General features: G+C 37.2%; 1 protein-coding gene across 1 annotated transcript in view; it reads right to left on the bottom strand.

Annotated features, from left to right (window-relative positions):
* Positions 1–20035, bottom strand: part of LOC127834494 (uncharacterized) — a 48739-nt gene that overhangs the window by 26473 nt on the left and 2231 nt on the right. Inside the window, exons 4-20 of the mRNA XM_052360361.1 lie at positions 19358–19520; positions 16565–16701; positions 15483–15663; positions 14768–14892; positions 13597–13728; positions 12220–12402; positions 10411–10594; positions 9740–9882; positions 8714–8885; positions 8058–8188; positions 6968–7151; positions 5967–6115; positions 4601–4772; positions 3946–4073; positions 1901–2084; positions 1233–1381; positions 434–605 (exon numbers count right to left, since the gene is read on the bottom strand). Coding sequence (XP_052216321.1) covers positions 434–605; positions 1233–1381; positions 1901–2084; positions 3946–4073; positions 4601–4772; positions 5967–6115; positions 6968–7151; positions 8058–8188; positions 8714–8885; positions 9740–9882; positions 10411–10594; positions 12220–12402; positions 13597–13728; positions 14768–14892; positions 15483–15663; positions 16565–16701; positions 19358–19520 — 2689 coding nt within the window. The remainder of the gene's footprint in view (positions 1–433; positions 606–1232; positions 1382–1900; positions 2085–3945; positions 4074–4600; positions 4773–5966; positions 6116–6967; positions 7152–8057; positions 8189–8713; positions 8886–9739; positions 9883–10410; positions 10595–12219; positions 12403–13596; positions 13729–14767; positions 14893–15482; positions 15664–16564; positions 16702–19357; positions 19521–20035) is intronic.

The raw sequence follows: 20035 nt of genomic DNA, 5'->3' as shown, positions 1-20035 counted from the left end.
ATGCATCCCTTTTTAACCAAACTGATGACTAACTAGTAACGAAAGTATTTTTTTGAAAGTAAATTTTTCACCGCTGGGTCTGACAGTATTTCTATTTCATGATGGCCTATGGGAATTAGCATTGTGAATAAAAATGAGGTATGATAATAGAAAATAACGTCTCCATGTGAACTGGCTTAGCCAATGAAAACTGAGTATTATATACGAGGTAATATAAAACTCACACTGCAGAGACCTTGAAAGGTATTTATCCGTGACTCAATTTAGCCATGTTCTGGGAATACTAGGCAAAATGCATCTTCGTAAAATGTCGTCCCATATTGTCCTGTGCAGTTCACACATCCTAATCAGGGACGACATTGAACGCACATGCATTAAACGCAGTTTACCCAGAACGAGGTTCTAATTGTTATAGATTTTCCCAGTTTATTACTTGGTGCAACGCCGGCGCCCACTTCAAAAAGGGCGTTTTCCGGCGATCTTGCAGAGCACATAACGGCGTCGTCGCTATCGATGACGCTGAACGTGTGAAGGGTCTCGGTGGCGGGTTTGAGACCGTCGAAAATGTTTGTTCCGGTCGCAGGCAGTGCGGTGAATACCGGTGGCTGAAGTCAAATAATATAATCATTACACAGAATATAACGTCATCACTATCGAAGATTTTTTGTAACTAGTTACCATTCGGCACGGGTATTCGCTGAATTTTTAGCTAGACAAAATAACACGTCAAGTCAATAATTTTTATAAATAATCAAATACCACATGCCCAAAATATACAACATACATTTTAATATAGTATAAATATACACTAATTGTTCATTGCTGTTAAATTTCCTTAAAAGAATGTAATCAGTAATTATTAACGTTCTTATTTTATTCGACAATTACAATAATAATAATAATTACCCGGTCTTCTCAGAGATAGGCTCGTATCTTTCATACAAAACGTTTTTTAACTCCCAAACCAACAACATTAAAGGGCTGACCTTCGACCACAGAAAAATACATGTTTCTTCCAACAGCAAATATAATTATACAATATTATAGAATCGGAATTAGTTATGCAGTTTATATGAACATATATAACGATTTGCAGCAGTTCTTGAGAGTGTATTTTAAAACATCAGGGCTGGTCGTTTTTCAAAGAGTATTCAATATTATACAAAGGTATAATGCTCCTCAAGCCATTCATGAGGGTTTCCATATCCTATAATAACATGAACGAAACTTACCGAGTCGACGATGTTGACGTTAAACGTCCCCGTGATGTCATTGACAACGTTTCCGTCTGTGCACTTGATTGTTAGCGGCAGCGGAACAGCCTGGTCATTGAAGTCGATAGACGCCTGGGTAACGGCGTTACTGATCCACACTTCGAACTCTGTAATACAATGGAACTAGATTTCAGCCCTCACGAATTAATATTTCAAAGCGGAAAATCTCGTCTCTGATGAGCGTACGCGGACTGCACAGGCTATTCTGAGACGACTCTGTACGTACATGCATTAAGCCCCGTTTTCCAAGAACGAGGCTCGTACGAGTTACGTTTACTAAGACGTGTTAAATACTTACAAATAAAAATAAGTTAAATACTTAAAGCAACAGTTCAAATATTTATATACACCGCACTCTGTGAAAATGGGGGTTTAGGCATGTGCGTAGAGTGTCGTCCCAGATTATCCTGCGCGGTCCTGTACAGGCTCATCAGGGACGAAACTTTTCGTCTTAACAAAACAATTTGCCAAGAAGAGACTTTCTTGAAACAAAAAATATCATAAAAGCGAAAAGTGTCCTTCCTGATACATACTGCACAGGCAAATATGGGAAGACACTTTACGCACATGCATTTAACCCCTTTTTTCACAGAGCGCGGCTTATTTATTTTTGACTAAATTGTTACCCGGTTTCTGGGGATCGGTCGGTGACGCAATTTTTCTGATCTCATAGACTGTTGTCACGGGTGACGTCACAGAACACGTCGTATCCGGGTCCGTAGTTGTGAACTTCCCCAATGACGTCGCAATCACGGTGTCGTCTGAGACGTCAGGGGAATTTCCGGGAATTCCAGTCACAAATGTCGGTGGCTACACGGCATACAAAAATGAAGGATATTTGTTGGATTTAGTGAAATATCGATTTTAATTCACGAGTGATCGAGCAGAAAATTCTATGATCACGAGTGAATATAAATCGATATTGCAGCGAAGCCTTCAAGTGTTCTTTTTATTTTATGCTTCCAAATGACTATTTTGGTATTGAAACTGGAGAATTACGCTAAAAAAATGACGTCATGACACAAAAACAACAACGTAATTTCACAGTAAAATTATCGATAATTTTCACTGTTGATTTTTACTGTTTTAACAAAGCACTATCTATTTTAATTACCTGATTTTTCTCTATAAACCACTGGAAAGCATACAATAAAAGCCCATAACGCAACACTCGAGTCTCGCTCGCTCGTTTAAATTAAGGCTCTTCTCAGCGAAAATCAAGTTTTGGGCGGAAATGTCGTCCCCGATTAGCCCGTGAGGACGGCACAGGCTTATCTGTGGCGACACTTTGCGCACATGTATGAAATCACATCTTCCGAGAGCGCGTCTCAAATGTATCATTTCACAAATGTGTAATATTGTTTTTATCTCCCTTAAGCTTTTGAAAAAACTATCATCATAATTTACTTAGAGAAAAAATGTAAATATCTCTGAAACGTTCTTATCTTAATGATCTTATCGATCGAATCAATGCGATAGCAGAGGGGTAATCACGTGATAGTCAAGATGGCGACGTCATTGCCGAGATAGGTATTTTCGCCGTTTTATACACTTTATTGCTTGTATTTTTATTAATGTCGCTCACTTTCCAGCCATATAAGCAACAAAGTGTCTGGCGTTTATTTCGTATTTATATTCGCTTTATATCTCGACTGTAGTCGCTGCGAAATTTCGTAGCGGAATGAAAAATTACAGCTCCACTAAGAAAATCTTCGGGGAGTAAAGTCGAGATATATTAAGCGAGTTTTAATACGAAATAAACAATTTTTTGTATTGATTTGACTGGAAACTGGGCGTCATTTAAAAATAAACAAACGTATTAAAGGGTATAAGACCCCAAAAAGTAACTGTCTCGGCATGGACGTTAACATCTTGGCTATCACGTGAATATCCTCGCTGGATAGGTTGGCTTAAAATAAATCATAGTTTCATTTTATTGAAACCTGCGAACAACTAGGTCCTGTTCTGTGCCCTTTACTTTTTCTGGGTTTTATTAACGGCACTCTTTTTTTCTTCAAACTTAAGCCATTAATCTAAATGATCCGGCGTCTCATACTTCACATATATTACGTTATATTAAAACATGTGTAGCAAAATGACTTGGGCATTATAAAAAATAGGGTTTGGCTTTTAAAACACCTTGTCTATTCATACCAATAAAAATTAATCCATTGAATGGTCAAATGCGGTTAAATTTAGACAAAATCAAACCCTCCGTATTGTAACCTTTTTCTTTAACAAGAAGATGATTTTAATAAACTTCTAATGACCGGCGAATAGCAACTCGCTCTGAAGTCGTGTGTGGAACGAAAGATGTAAGCACTTAATAACTACTACAAGTCGCGATCCCAGCCTTTTCATCTAAAATTTAGCTCCACTCCTGACAGTGTTGCGCATAGAAAGATTGTACATTGTCATAACATGTATAAGAAATATTATATTTTATTTATGCTTAGCAATGTAAGACATTTATATTATACATGTATGTTTGAAGATTCAACGGAGAAAAAAAAATCTTTTTTTAATTTTTCCAAGGGGGATAACTCCACTCAAGTTCATCCGATTTTCAAATCTTTTCAGTTTTGTTATTGTCATGTTATTCCATCATAATTTATACATAACATCGATGGATACTCTATGATGTTTTCGATACCACAACACCGTTACGTACCTTATCAAGTACGGGCTGTGTGAACGTTGAATTGACGACGGTTACGGCATCTGTGCAATCAACGTTCACGACGTAAGGACTAACAGCTGCAACTAACGTCACTCCTGCTTTCACGCGGATATTGAACGCTGAAAAGGAAAGTCATTGGAATCGTTTTTTTTCCATTTTTATTATAGACGGAATTTTGTGAAATATTTAACATATAATAGACAGTTATGATAAATTTAGCGACTTGAACGATGCTGTGTTGGAAAGTGTTTGGCTTTTATTTCAGTCGTAAGAAATGAAAACATATTTTTGCATACTGACGAGGAACATCAAGTAACTTTACATCACTGAAAAAAATAATTATAGAAAAACACAACGGCGGCTTTGATCGACGTTTCTGTTTATTAGCAATTAATGTTTAATCATTACAAATTGTGGGACATGAAATTTCTTTGATTTTGTCGGTTAACCGACCCACGAATATAAGATTCTAGAGTCCAACTTTATTTTTCAAATTCACAAATTCACTCACTTTTTTGTCCACAAAATTCACTATTATGTCCATTCTTGTTTTATAACTATTGAAATTTTTATGCCGACGAATAAAAATCATTTAACTTATTCATAAAAATGTATTAAAAGGGGTTTTATGTGATAAATCACGCACCTGGGCTAGTTGCGGCTACCACTTCAAAAAAGGTGGCTTCCGGCGCTTGTATGGAGCAAGTGACAAGGTCGTCGCTGTCGGTCACGCTGAACGTATGGAGAGTCGCCGCGGCCGCCTGCAAACCGTCGTTGATGGAACTTCCGGTAGAAGGTAGTAAAGTAATAACCGGGGGCTGTAGTAAAACAATCAAGTGTAATTTAATGGGCAATACGTATATGCATAATTAAAGCATCCGCGTCAATTGTCGTCACATATTAGCCCGTGCAGTCCGCACTGACATATCAGCGATGATTACATTAATTCTCTTCTTAACAAAATTTATGTTTAGGCGGTTAGTGGCGTACCTTTTTAGCCTGTGCGCACTGCACAGTCTAATCTGGGAAAAGACTTCACAAACAAGCATTAAGTCCAGTTTCCCAGAACGATGCATATAATAAATAGAAGGGAAAGTGGACATCCTTGAGAAATTCCATTTTTTTTCCGTTAAAATATATCTTCTGACAAAATGACGATTGTTTGATAGTCATGACATTTGTTGATGATTTTGAAAGATGATATGGTTATTGTTCATATAGATTTATTAAATGATTTTTTCAAAGTGGCGAAATGAAGATTTAAAAATAAAATCAAAAAATTAAAAAATTAAAAAAAACATTGATTCAAAAAATTTGTTTACATAATATTCAAACAGGCAAGATATATCTCCCAACTTGATTAAAATAGTTAAAGTATATGTTTGTTTATTGATACAAAAATTACAAAGCGTTTATATCGCTTTTAGTCGAAGCAAAACAATGTTTCACCGACATATGGTTTAAACTACGTTATAGTTTCACAAGTATTCGTGGTTCAGAAGTACAGAGTCAGTTTTTTCCTTTATGTTCGATCCTCACGGCACGATCTTATTATATCTTTTCCTTGTGTTTATGTTTTAAAAACAGTTCCAGATCTTATAGTTTTGTTACTTATTTAATTTAATTATATTTTTCGTTAGTACGAAAATCTGTCAAGAAGTCCATTACAAATCTGAACAGAATTTCATACCTATTAATTCATGTCTTTTACTTTTCATTTCTTAATGCATGCCGCTGATACTGTGCTACAAAATGTTTCCGAAATTGCTCCTTTTACAAACCTACATTAGATCTAGATCAACTTAATTATATTTTCAAAAACATGAATTGTGTCCTTGACCTTTGACCTTGACACGTCACGTCTGTTAGGTTAGTTTAAAATCCATTTATGTTTTATTACGTAGTGCTCCTGACAGTGTTGTTGTTGTTGTTTTTATAGTGTTGGTATAGCAAGGTATGCATAAATAGATATACATTTGCAACATAGCTTTTTAAAACTGTTTCATACAAACCTCGTCGACAATATTGACGTTAAACGTTCCCGTGATATCACTGGCGACGTTGCCGTCAGTACATCTTATCGTTAACGGCAACGGAACAGCCTGGTTATTGAAGTCGATAGACGTCTGAGTTACGGTGCTTTTGATCCACACTTCGAACTCTGTTAAACAAATATATGACGTCATACTATACACCCACATGACGTTGACTCATAATGTACCAAAAAATATCGTTAAGATGACCCACACTATTCATATAGATGACGTTAACATGACTCATACTAAATAAAGTTTGTCGTCATATTGTACACAAATGACGTCATATTGTACATATATATGACGTCATACTGTACATTTAGACATGACAAAAGAAGGCACTGTCAGATCAGATGACCGTTTACTAGGAAATTTGAAAAGACTCAGTTGCAACAGCTATTCAACCAAGCTTGGGACATTCGGAATTTTTTTACAGATTATATAAAGTCAGTGAAATGTCACGAATGTCTATATAATTTTAAAGTATTGCAAGAATAAAAGTATATTACTAAAATGCCTCTTTCTATGTATAACTTATCATTCCTTTACTATCAATGCAGTTATGGGTGAGATAAGTTTTTATACATCACAGACTAATGTCAATCAAGCGCGAATAAAAGATGAATGAATGGACGGGTGGACGATGCTATTTTTATAGCTCAATAGGTTTGTCGGTTCAGGTACAACTTAGAAGCGCCCCGTGTACTCTTAAGTACTTTTAAGTAAACTACAATTTACCCCTGGTACGGACAATATGCTGAAAGGCACTCGGCCATACCCCTGTGTACTGAAAATATAGTTTCGGTACCACGGGTACCTTGTAGCATACTTAAGAGTACCCGGTTACTTTTAATAAGTACCTGAACCGACAATGACCAATCAAGCATTACTAAATGCCACCTAGTGGTGTGGTGGTTTCTTAGCGTTAAAAGTGTATGCATTCACACTACACTTAATGATATCGTTTATTTCTCTACCCGGTTGTTGAGGATTCACCGGTGACGTCACTTTTCTGACCTCATACGCAGAGGCTACAGGTAACGTCACAGAGCACGTGGTATCAGGGTCTGTAGTTGTGAACTTTCCGAGCAGCGTCGGGGCGACAGTGGCGTCAGAGATGCTGGCTGAACTTCCAGGCATGCCGGAGACAAAAGTCGGCGGCTGAATTGAAATACCAATGCAGTGGTAAACATAAAGTTAATACCTTATTGCGTTATAGAACGCCTTTATACATGATAGAACGCTACGGTATATACGAGTATTTCTCGACAAAAGTCGGCGGCTCAAGTGAAATAGGTTCCAGTACACTTGTAAATGTAAACTTAAAAGCTTAATACACGAATTCACATGAACACATTATCACATTAAAATCATAGCATTTCATAGAAGCATAGATCTGTATACAACGTCAACAAACAATATAGATATATAAAATTATGTATATACATTTCGGTGTTTTAATGTTTTTAATAACAGGGCATTAGAAAATTGGCCTATTTAACATAACGAATTGCGTGTTATTTTCTCTTATGAACCTTTAACTTTTCCAAGCACGTTAAATTATTATCCCAAACCACTATGTGAGCACTGTTCAAGGGAAAATAATGCCTGGATCACTAGGGATGAACAAAATAGTTCCTTCATTTCTGCTCTTTATGGTGATGAAATTTATCATGTTTTAATTTTGGCTCTTGAGAAACGTGGAAGTAGTTCAACAAATAAACTGCACTGTATGCGGAGTGACCAAACGGGCGTCAAACAAAATGAGTGCATGTGTTTATCTCTAGGTTTATGATATCCTTCCGCGTCGTAGGCTGCATTGTGTGTGGACTCTGAGTGAGTCTCGGCGTGCCTTTCCACTCACGAAAGTTGGTGCGACTTTTGAATTATATCTGCAATTTCCTGCTATTAAGTGTTTACTTAAAGATTTTTTTAATCCTGGTGTGGTCTGTTGTCTGTGGTTGGGGGCCAGAAAACCCAGACGAAACCCCAATAGCCGACCCGACTAACATAGAGACTTCGTTTGCGGGGTAGGTGGGGGGGGGGGTGCAAAATGAAAGCGCCTACCGTATTAATACAGGCTGGCTGTGTGAACGTCGAACTGACGGTGTTGACGCTATCTGTACAATCCACGTTTATGACGTGAGGTCCATCGGCGGCCGATAAAGTCGCCCCCGCTTTAACGCGGATATTGAACGCTGAAAACATTAATAAGGCATCGGTCGGTTAAAAAATAACCCGCCGAAATAAGTAACTGTGAAAATTTGTTTGTCTACTGACTAATGGAGAAAAAGAGATTCTTGCTCTAGCGGAAGAAGAAAGTAACAAGTGGCATGATATACTTTAGAAACTAACGTGTAGAAATATGACCCGCGCTCTGAAAAAAAACGGGGCTTTTATGGTATTTTTCAAACATTTATTTTAAGCGGAAAGTGTCGTGGCTGATTAACCTATGCGGACTGCACAGGCTAATCAAGGTAGACAATTTACGCACATGTATTAAGCCCCGTTTTCCCAGAGCGCGGCTCATGAATAGTTGAAGAAAATTGGATACAATCTAGAAAAAACGAGAAAATTATTCCAAAAAACGAGATATAAACTTATACTCGTAACACAAGACAATGCGGTATTGAGTTATAATTCATTTCAAATGTGTTTTACATAAAATAAAATTAATTTCAGTTCAGCCACTTTTGTAACATTAAAATTCGACGAAAGGCAACCTGGGCTAGTGGCGGCTACCACTTCAAAACGGGCGTTTTGCGGCGTTCTCACGGAGCACGTTACGGCGTCATCGCTGTCTGTCACGCTGAACGTGTGTAGAATTGCGGCGGTCGTCTGTAGACCGTCGTTGATAGCCGTTCCGCTCGCCGGAAGTGCTGATATCACCGGCGGCTAAAATCGCCAAGAAAAAAAACGTGTGTTAAACCCGGCAAACCCCGTTGACTGTGCACCCTGTTAATGAATGTGCCTAAAGTGCAGTCCGCACAGGCTTATCAGGGTTGACCTTTTCCGCAATATGTAGATTTTCGCGAGGAAGAGACTTCCTTTCAACGTAAAAGTCCACACACAAAAAACGGAAAGAGTCGTCCCTGTGTAGCATGTGCAGACTGCACTGGCAAATATCATTATGGGACGACAATTTACACAGATGCATTAAGCCTCGATTTTTCAGAGCGCGGACTTAAAAAGAGAATATAATGTGAGTTTTGGATAGAGATTCATTCGGGGCTAAGAATCATGGTAGTGCAAGGGTCTAATTATCCTATTTTTCCTACATTTTTCCATAAAAAATAATCAAATAGAGCATTTTTTTGACAATTTTGTTCTTCCGTAGTTGACAAAAACAGATTCTCCACTTTAAAAAAATCCGTGTTAGATCCAAAAATAGCGATAGTAAAGAGCTCAAGTTTATACTATCGTTGTTATACCATCGATTTTCCGTTGTTACACCATCGCTTTTCATCTGATAATAAATGAGTCATGTTCTGAGAAAACTGGGCATAATGCATGTGCGTAAAGTGTCGTCCAAGATTAGCTTGTGCAGTCCGCACAGGCTAATCAGGGACGACCCTTTCCGCTTGTATGGTAGTTTTAGTTTCAAGGAAGTCCCTCCTTACCGTAAATCAAGTTTAGGCGGAAAGTGTCGTCCCTGATTAGCCTGTGAGAACTGCTCAGGCTAATCTGGAATGACACTTTACGCAGATGCATTAAGCTTGAGAACGCGACTCATATGATAAAATACAAACCTCGTCGACAATGTTGACGCCGAACGTTCCCGTGATGGCGGTGTTTCCGTCCGTACACGTGATCGTCAACGGCAACGGAACCGCCTGGTCATTGAAGTCTATAGACGCTTGAGTAACGGCGGAACTGATCCACACTTGAAACTCTTGAATAAAACATTTGTTGATGTAAAACAAAGATTGCTTTTGAGTTGATATGGGTTTCTGATAAAGATTGTTCATAATTTATGCATAATTATATGGTCTTGTTTACAGTTTGGCAAAAGGCTTTTTTCAAAAAATGTATCATTGATTCAACGACAGAATGCATGCATTTTACTCACACGAGCAAAAGAGCACTCGTGATTTGGAACAATCTTTAAAATATATATTCGTTTATGGATAATTATCTATCAAAATCAATAAAATAATATAGCGTTTGTAACGCCCATCATCACAAACGTGGGACAAACGCCTAGTACTAGTACAGCGAGTAGACACAACGCTGTGGTTGTTAAAAGCCCGTGGATTTCATCGGAAACGCGTTAGAATGGGCTCATTAAGTTCATTGGATTCGAAAACCTGCAAAGACGGATTATTTTTGTAGTTATTATAATAATAAAATTCATTATGAAATATACATCTTCCGCCCGGACAAGTTGTATTATGCCAAGCTGTATTTGGAAGAAACATACCCGGCTTTTGAGGATCTGCCGGTGACGTCAAGGGTCTGATCTCATACACTGACGTCACCGGTGACGTAATACTGCACGTCGTGTCGGGGTCGGTAACGGTGAATACACCAAGTGACGTCGCGATGACGGTCGAGTCGGAAATAGACGGAGATGTTGCGGGAATTCCCGAAACGAACGTCGGAGGCTGAATAGTAAATATACTCATTTATTATTATTATTATAATTATTATTATTATAATTATTATTATTATTATTATTATTATTATTATTATTATTATTACAATTATTATTATCATCATCATCATCATCATCATCATCATCATCATCATCATCATCATCATCATCATCATCATCAACATCATCATCATCATCATAATTATAATAATAATAATCATTGTCGTCATCATCATTATCATCATCATCATCATCATCATCATCATCATCATCATCATCATCATCATCATCATCATCATCATCATCCAGTTGGTTTCTACCATTTTTTGCAGTCAATTTTCAAAACGAGTCGCGTCCATCGATTGTTACTATATATTTATCTTAAGAAAGAAGAAAATCTATATAAAAATACCTTAAGACATTTATTAATTACCGGCTTAAGTGGATTTTAGAAGAGACGCACTTTAAACAAAAAATTCCTTAAAAGTGGATAAGATCGTCCTGATTAGCCCGTTCGGACTGCAAAGGCTTAACTGGAACGAACATGCATTAAGCGACGTTTTCCGAGAGGCTTATTTGTGTTTGTTTTTAATGTGATAACACATTTAAATGCGTAACACTTCGTTTGCTTAAAATAATTAATGCTATGAAAACTATGAAAAATCACACATTTTGAAAATATCACAATATCACGAAGAAGTCACAGATGGGGATAAGCTATATTTTGTGTAACCATTATATACCGTAAGATCATTTTTTGTATTTTTTTCGTTGATCATCCGCGAATTAAATAGAAACACAAAAATAGAAAAATGATCGAGGCACTTTTGTTTTTCTCTTATCCAAAATCAGAAATCAACGAATTTAAGTGTCAAGGAGAAATTCATTTTTTTAAACCACGAAATTTTATTGTTACGAATATAACGATTTTTATAGTACCTTATCAAGTTAAGCAACTGTGAAAGTAAGTATTTAAGTGACCTTTTCAAAGATTTTGGCATATTTTGAAGTTTGTCATTTAATGCTTTATATTGATAAATGTTAACATTGGATCTTAAAAGCTCCAGTAAAAAACAAGAATAAAATTAAAAAAAGAAAAATAAGTAGCTGGTACCAGGGCTCGAACCAGTGACCCCCGGAGTCCTGGAATTAGTCTGAAGTAAAAACGAATAAGCCCTCTCGGCAATTATGCCGGGTATACACAGTGTAAGTATTTTATACATTATATAAGTAATCTTCGTAGTTTCGTAAATGTAAACGACAACAACAGAACTCTCCAAATTATTCAATCGTTTCGCGTTGCAACGCTTTATAATTTTTAGGTTTTCAAATCGTCAAAAGATACATGTAATGGCTATATTGGACTATGGTAAAGGTTCAGTAATACTGTTACCTCACAACTATCATAACTAAAACGGAAATTTGCGAATATGAAATAACTTTTTTCAATTTTGTCAATTTACCAAACCGTGAAAAGATCCCTTTAAGTAGTAAAAAACAAACACGAAATTTCCACTCTGGATCAGCAGACGATTTATTGCTTAAATCTGCCTATCTTACGGAGGAGTCCGGAGAAAGCCGACGTATCACGATTGCGAAATATCTTGCCGACGAATTTACACAATTTCACAATACCTTGTCAAGTAAGGGAAAAGTGAACGTTTCGGTAATGGTATTCGCCGGCGATCTGTCGTCAACGCACTGGACGTTTACGAGGAGAGGTGATGACGCTGCGTCCAACGTCACGCCGGCTTTGACCCAGATCGCAAATGTCGGCGCCGTGCCGGGAACCAGGTTGAAGAAGCTGTCCATCGGCGACTGCAGGATAAGTAGAGGTTATTTGTGTGCAGTCCGCGCAGGCAAAACAGGGACGACACTTTCCGCCTAAACTTGACTTTTGCTTAGAAGAGACTTTCTTTAAACGAAAAAATATCATAACAGAGGAAAGTGTCGTCCCTGATTAGTCCATTTTATTTTACGAGTGAAAAGATGAATTGATCCTCGTTCTGGGAAAACTGGACGTAAAGCATGTGCGTAAATTGTCGTCCCAGATTTGCATGTGCAGGTCGAACAACAATTTCATCTTTAATGGAATTTGCTCGTTTAAGGGAAGTCTCTTCTTAACGAAACTACGGTCTCGGTTCAAAGTGTTGTACCCGATAAGCCTGTGCGAACTGCATCGGCTAATCTAGAACGACGCTTTACTTACATGAGTTAAGCCCGGTATTCCGGGCGACTCAATTGTAATTTGCATTTAGGACTGCGCCACTCGTGAAATACTGGTTTATATTTTTGCGAGCATGGGGTGATAAAAATCGATTATATACGAAAACTAACAAGTTTATTATTTGTGTTATGCTTTTCAAACGCTTGTTTACACATAAAAGAGTTTAATCCCTCTATTTTGTTTCACAGGTAGTACATATGTTAAGTATAAATAGAAATAGCTGTTTGTAATACAGGTAAAGTGTGTATCGAAAACAGCTACCATGGGTAACTGAACTTTAAACAAACGGCTATGGACATGAAAGGACAGGGATGTCCAAACTTTAAACAAAACGGAAATGGATTTGGAAGTACCGGGCATTACTGAATATTTTAACAAAACGCTTAACAAAACGGAAATAGACGGAAAAGTAACGGCAATTTCAAAAACAAAACTTTGAACAAAACGAAACAAGCCTTAAAACAAAATTGTAAACAACACGGACATAGAAGATTAGTACCTGGAATTCCCGAAACAACAATGTAGATTTTTTATAGATCAGTTCTACTAGTAACTATCCTATATTGAGCGAAAGATCACACTTTGGTCGTTAGCGTCATTTAAAACTTTAAACAAAACGGAAATAGACGGAGAAGTACCGGGAATTCCCGAAACAGCCCGAAGTTACTTACCTTTATCTAGCAAATGATCACACTTTGGTCGTTGGTGTCATATTAAAACTTTAAACAAAACGGTAATAGACGGAAAAGTACCGTAAATTCCCGAAACAGCCCGAAGTTACTAACCTGTATAGAGCACGTGATAATACTCTGGTCGTTGGCGTCCGTGACGCTGAACGTGCGAAGTGACGTCGCCGTCTGAAAGCCGTCGTTACGTGCCGGCGACAACGTAGCCGGAAGTCCGGAGAAAACGGGTTTCTGAAGCAGTGTGTAAGTTAAATGAGGTATTTTCATGAATCTGGAAACATCATGACCTGCTTGTAGTCATAACGACCACAGAAGAGTGCTATACAAGTGAAAAATGATGTTCGAAAAATATTCATATCCCCGACGTACAGCCAATGCATCAGTATGTAAATTTTGTTTTTCAATATCAAACGCCTTAGTGATCTTTGATTTCTTCAGAATCAAATCGACAGGCGTATCCCTTCTCTCCATATTGACAGCGAACAAATATATACGACATTTTGTATGTCAAAAAACACGCCTGTCCAGTTAATTAACCTCAACATTTTTGACCACTTCCTTTCTTTAAGAATAACCAACACACTTGTTTGGGATATCGTTAGCCGAAGCGTTATCTATATATCTTGCAGAAATTAACTGATTTTACATGTTGCAGATGTTGCCCGTGTGCCGGGACCTTGAACTTAGATTATCCGAGATCGAAGCATTCTTTAGCTCTGCTGCTATTACGAAATTCATCTTACAAGCACTATGACTTTGACATGTGACCTTTTGACCAGAAACGTAAAAGGCGTCGTCTGCTCTTTCCAAGTAGCCAGCACACCAATTCAGATGGTCGTAAGTCAAAACGGTCTCTTGATAACGAAGGGAAACGAAAATGCCGATCTACACAGTCTGGTTCAGGAGACGATTTGTTGCATAATCAATCTTACGGAGAATTCCGGAAATAGTCGATGTATCACGATTGTTGTGATCTATCTTACGAAGGTTGACGGAGATCATTGATACATCACGATTGCGACCGACCGACGTATAGGTTCAAAGAAAAGCGGTGGAATACCAAATACAACGGAATGAGTGCTATAATGTATATTGGGAAAAGTTACGCCAATGCAGACATATGTATGTTGTCAATAGTTTTATACGTTAAACGTTCACCTCGACTTCAGCAAACAGTATTTGCTTGACAATAAACGTTTTGACTTATTCGAAAAACACGTTTTAACAAATACTTAAATCGTTTTAAGATATTGATTTTAACTATGCTTACGTCATCGGCTAAGTTGATGGTCCTTGATGACGTCACAGGGTTGATAGCGTCAGTACACGTGACGGTGATCGTGTAACTCGTAGCAGAGTCGTAATCAAGCGTGGCAATCGTAATGACGTCGAACCCTGTCAAAAAAGCACCTCACTATGATGGCTTAGTCAAAGGTGTCACCGATATTTAAACCATTTTACCATCTTCGAACACTCGCATTATCGAAAATTCCTCCTCCTCCTCCTCCTCCTCCTCCTCCTCCTCCTCCTCCTCCTCCTCCTCCTCATCATCATCATCGTCATCGTCATCATCATCATCATCATCATCATCATCATCATCATCATCATCATCATCATCATCATCATCATCATCATCATCATCATCATCATCACCATCATCATCATCATCATCATCATCATCACATCATCATCATCATCATCATCATCATCATTATCATCATCATCATCATCACCATAACATCATCATCATAAGCAGCAGCAGTATCCTGATCATTATATTCCTACTCTTCATCATCAACAACACCACTATTACAATCATCATCATCATTTAAATGACTGCAGCACTATCACAATTATCATCATCATCATTTAAATTACAACACTAAACGTAGAAATTAAGTGGAATTTGTTCTGTGTACGTATTACCGTCAAAAAACTTACGTAACGACGTCTACACATTCGCGTAATGACGTCACCAAACTTACGTTGAGCTCCGGTAGCGGTATCCACCTTAGTGATGCCAAACTTTGCGCTCTCCGGCGCGTTGATGGAACAGGAAATGGCGTCATCCTGGTCGGTGACGGTGAACTGGTGAACAGAAGTGCCCACTGGCGATAGGTCTCCCAGCGGACCGGAAGTACCGGCAAAATTGGTTAGAACGGGGACCTTTAATGAACATTAACTTTTATTTCAATTTGAAAGTAAAGCAAATGCCATATATTAAGAATCATGTTTTGGTTCAGAGAGATACAAAACTTGTGTAATGTATCCCATGATATAGATATATAATATCTAAGTCTAAGCCATAACAAAACGGAATATATAGCATATATCTATGTCCATAGTGTTTTCGCTCAGTTATATCGATTATTCTTTTATTTTGGGAATTACCGACACAACTTTGGAAAATCGTCAAATATATGAACATGTTTTTTCAATGTTGTCCAAAAAATATCAGGCCATGTTATCTTAAAACAAACGTTTTTCTTCAGTCTACTGGGTTCTTCACAACGGGAACTAAAATACACAACTTCTATGCCTGGAATCGAACGTCGCCTGTATCTTGCAATCCTCACGCTGCCTCCCCCCACCCCACACCGACGCCCGCAACGCTTTGGCGATCCACAATTTGAAATACTTCATATATCTGTCATTGCCTTGAATTAATGCAACCGTCCATAGCTTAGGGATGTATTGGACGCTGCTTTCCGGACACATCAACGGACCGACATACCGAGCTACTCCGAAACACTGCATCCATGCAGTCTTCCGATTGCGGTGCTCATGTAGGAGAGAATACCGGTGAATTTGATAAAAAAAATGAGCCGCGCTGGGGTTAAACGGGGCTTAATGCATGTGCGTTAAGTGTCGTCCCAGATTTATCTGTCTAGTCTGCAGAGGCTGATCAGGGACGACACTTTCCGCTTTAACAGGATTTGTTAATAGCAGGAGACTTTTTTAAAAGAAAAATGTCGTACAAGCGGACAGCACAGGCTAATCTCAGACGACACTTTACGAACTTGCATAAGCCCCGTTTTCCCAGAGCTCGGCTTAAATCTACACATACCGCGTCCGAAATGTCCACCTTGTAACTGCTGGTGATTTGGTCCGTCCCGTCACTGCACGTGATCGTCATGGATTCTTCAGCGGTGACGTCATGATTCAGCGTACTCGCTGACCCCGCCTTCAGCCAAAGTTCGTAGGCTGCAGTAAAAAGTAATCGCAAACTTAAACTACTTGACAATAAGACTGCAAAAAATAACAAGAAATATCTTTAAAAAAGATATACGGCGTTGATTTTGGTCGATGTTTATGAACGATCAAAAGTTATCTCTATGAGATAAAAAGTAGCGGATGCCTTTTTTCTGCGCAGTTGTTAGCTACATCATAAGCAAATCAATTACGGGGCGTTGCGCCAGATTTCGTGGCTTATTTTGCTTTATGTGATATTATTACTCAGATATCTATATTTACAGAATAGAAAAACACAAGAAACATGAAAATAAACGAGTGCATATAGGTCAGCCGGCAATACTCGAATCTTATTTAATTGCATAATTATAGTATAGCGAATTATTGTTGTCATGCTTAATAAACTGGTCTAAATGGATAAATATTTCTAATTAATTTTATCAAAATTGGTCCTTATCATGCAAATTTTGAAACCATATTAAAAATCGATGATTGACATACCACACTAATATCGCCGAATATCTTTATTTAGTATCTTTCTGATCAAAACAGACTTCAAGTGCACAAAGTTTACGAGACGGCGTTTATATAAAGATTTCTGCAACTGACCGCAAACTGACCTTGATACCTTGCGGATTGGAATGCAATGCATTACAGTCACTACGTTATTGTCAGTAAGACACAATGATCGCAACCCCTTTTGCGAACTCCGGTGATGAACTGTATATAAACTCTGACTTTCACAAAATGACCGCGTATTGACCCGAAACCTCGCGGGTTGAAATGCAATGCAAGTAAGTACTAAATATGACAACATAGCCTTTAGTTAAACGCTTTTGCGCTGGTAATTCTCTGAAAATAAAAGGTGAACGCACAAACTGTATTTATGTCGAAAATTGATTGTAAAACTGTTCTATCTATTGGGCCTTTTCATTAGAGATAAAATTGTTTCATGCAGTAAAACAGTGTTACAAAGACGCGGATATGTTTCCAATGTTCTGGTGTTATACTCAAATCAGCCAATGGAATAAATGAAGTGTATTCATTCGTACCTAGCCGCGGGAAATTTTATTTGAGTATTATTGGACACTTACAAAGGTCAAGTCAGGGTGAAAAGCTGGCTTATTCAGCTTACGCCGAAAAATATAAATTATTGAATAAAATCAAAGTAATGTAATAAAAAAATAATGATATAAAAAATAATATATATATAAATATTTAACAAATATTAAACAAAAAAGAATATATATATATATATATATATATATATATATATATATATATATATATATATATATATAATTCAATAAAAAATATACAAATATGTATGCATGTACTTTCTGTACAAATAAGTTTTCAAAAAAAGTTTTTTAAAAAGTTTTAAAATAGTATCGTGTAAGTACCTGTTATCGAACAACACCTATTATCGGACGTTTTGTTTTGGTTCTGTATACACACGCCCAAAAGTGCGCATGATGTCATATTGATAAACAAATGGTCGCACATGAAGTCCATGACCTACTTGCCTACTTAGCTTGAAACAAACGCGCCGAAAACAGGTTAAAGGGATGCATTTATTGTTATTTACACCGTTTGATGTGCTTTTTGCTATTACTTTTTAAATGCATTTATCAAAATGTGCATTTACACACCAAAGAGCATATTTCCGTTTGCAATTTTGATTGCAGCAGACGCAGATTTTTTCGACGAGTCCGGATCACGTGATAGTCATGTGACTTTGTATATACTGGAGTAGTATTTAAGTGTCATTTAATAGGTCATGTTTATATCGGCCCCCATTTTGTTTTGTCTGCTAAAGGTGACAATAACCAGGGAATCGTTGTTATGAATTCTTGAAGGTAGTTTGCTGGAAAACTTTACAGATAAATCATTCAATGATTGAACTGTTAGTCATTTGTTAAAACAAACTGTTTTTGTCATTTTAAGTGTTTCATTTTTAACGTAATTTAACGTAATTTCTTAGGTGTTCGATAACTGGTTCGTCCACCATAAGCCTAAATTTTAAAATAATAATAATAATAACAACAAACGAAAGTATCAATATGAAAAATCCAAAGAGTTTGTTTATTGTTGGTCAGAGGACTAGTTTATAATAATTATGAGCCTTGTTTTCGAAAAATAGAAATAAAGTTCTGTTCGTTAAATGTATATGGAGTATAGTCAATTGTTCCATGTGCTTGTATCAGTCGAGTGGCTTGTGTGATGACAATAGCGCAAGTCACGAGACTGATACAAACACTTGTAACAATTGATTTGCGTAATATTTATTTTATTATATACAACTTTGAATCATTTAAGTTAAAAAATTTAGTTTCAGCTTTCATAATTAACCAAGAATGCTCTTATAATTTTATGCATTCAAAATGACGTCATTAAAAGTAGTCCGGCTAGTATGGTCATACGGAAATGAAAACTAGCGGGTAGCATAATTATACTGGAATTATTTCTGTGCAGTTGTATTTCACCGATTGATACAACTTTTTGTTTGGTGGGGGGGGGGGGGGGGGGGGACATAAAGCAGGTATATAATAAAATCCCACAGGCTCATTAGGGACGACGCTTTCCGCCTTTATGGAATGTTTCGCTTTAAGGCATTTTCGAAACGAAACTCCGGTGTAAGTTATTTATATTTGTAAATAATACGAACCTGATCCAACCGTTTTGATTTCAAACTTGGTGTTATCGACTGTGCACGTTATTGGATTCGTGTCCGTGACGTCAAATGTATAGAGAGACCTAGCCGTAGTCGTTACGTCACTGATCGGGGTCGGGTGAATGGTTTGAAGAGAAACCGGAACAAAGACCGGGGCCTAGAGAGGAGAGGTCAATTAACCAATTTATGCCTAGTGAACTCTCCCATCCTTCTAAATAAGATCAATTTATTTCCAAAATTAGGGATGTCTAGTATATTTATTTCTATATTTAGAATATTTCGTAAGGAAATTCCTTTAAGCAAAAAGCGCAGACCCTGGCCTTTTTCTAGACGCTAGGCATAAATGGGTTAATTAAGAAAAAAATCGCTCGGTAAGTGGATCTATGATATATACTACACCACAAACGATAATTTATATAATCTTTAAATTGCTTTATTTCTAGAATTCTTATGAAGCTTACAAAATGCTAAGTAGAAGATACCTGATACTTATAAAATCTAAAGGGCAATTAATTAAATAAATATATTTATATGAGTATAGTCAATTTTCTAATTAAAGAATCGTTCACATTTGCCAAGCACCCAAATACTTACATTGGGTGTACCTGTACTCATAATATGAAATCTTTGAATTGTAATAAATTTTGAATTCATGGATTTTAATTTGATCCA

The sequence above is a fragment of the Dreissena polymorpha genome, chromosome 6 (genome assembly GCF_020536995.1).
Source record: "Dreissena polymorpha isolate Duluth1 chromosome 6, UMN_Dpol_1.0, whole genome shotgun sequence".
Classification (NCBI taxonomy): domain Eukaryota; kingdom Metazoa; phylum Mollusca; class Bivalvia; order Myida; family Dreissenidae; genus Dreissena; species Dreissena polymorpha.
The sequence above is the reverse complement of the archived record's forward strand: the minus strand, read 5'-3'. Positions and strand labels throughout refer to the sequence as shown.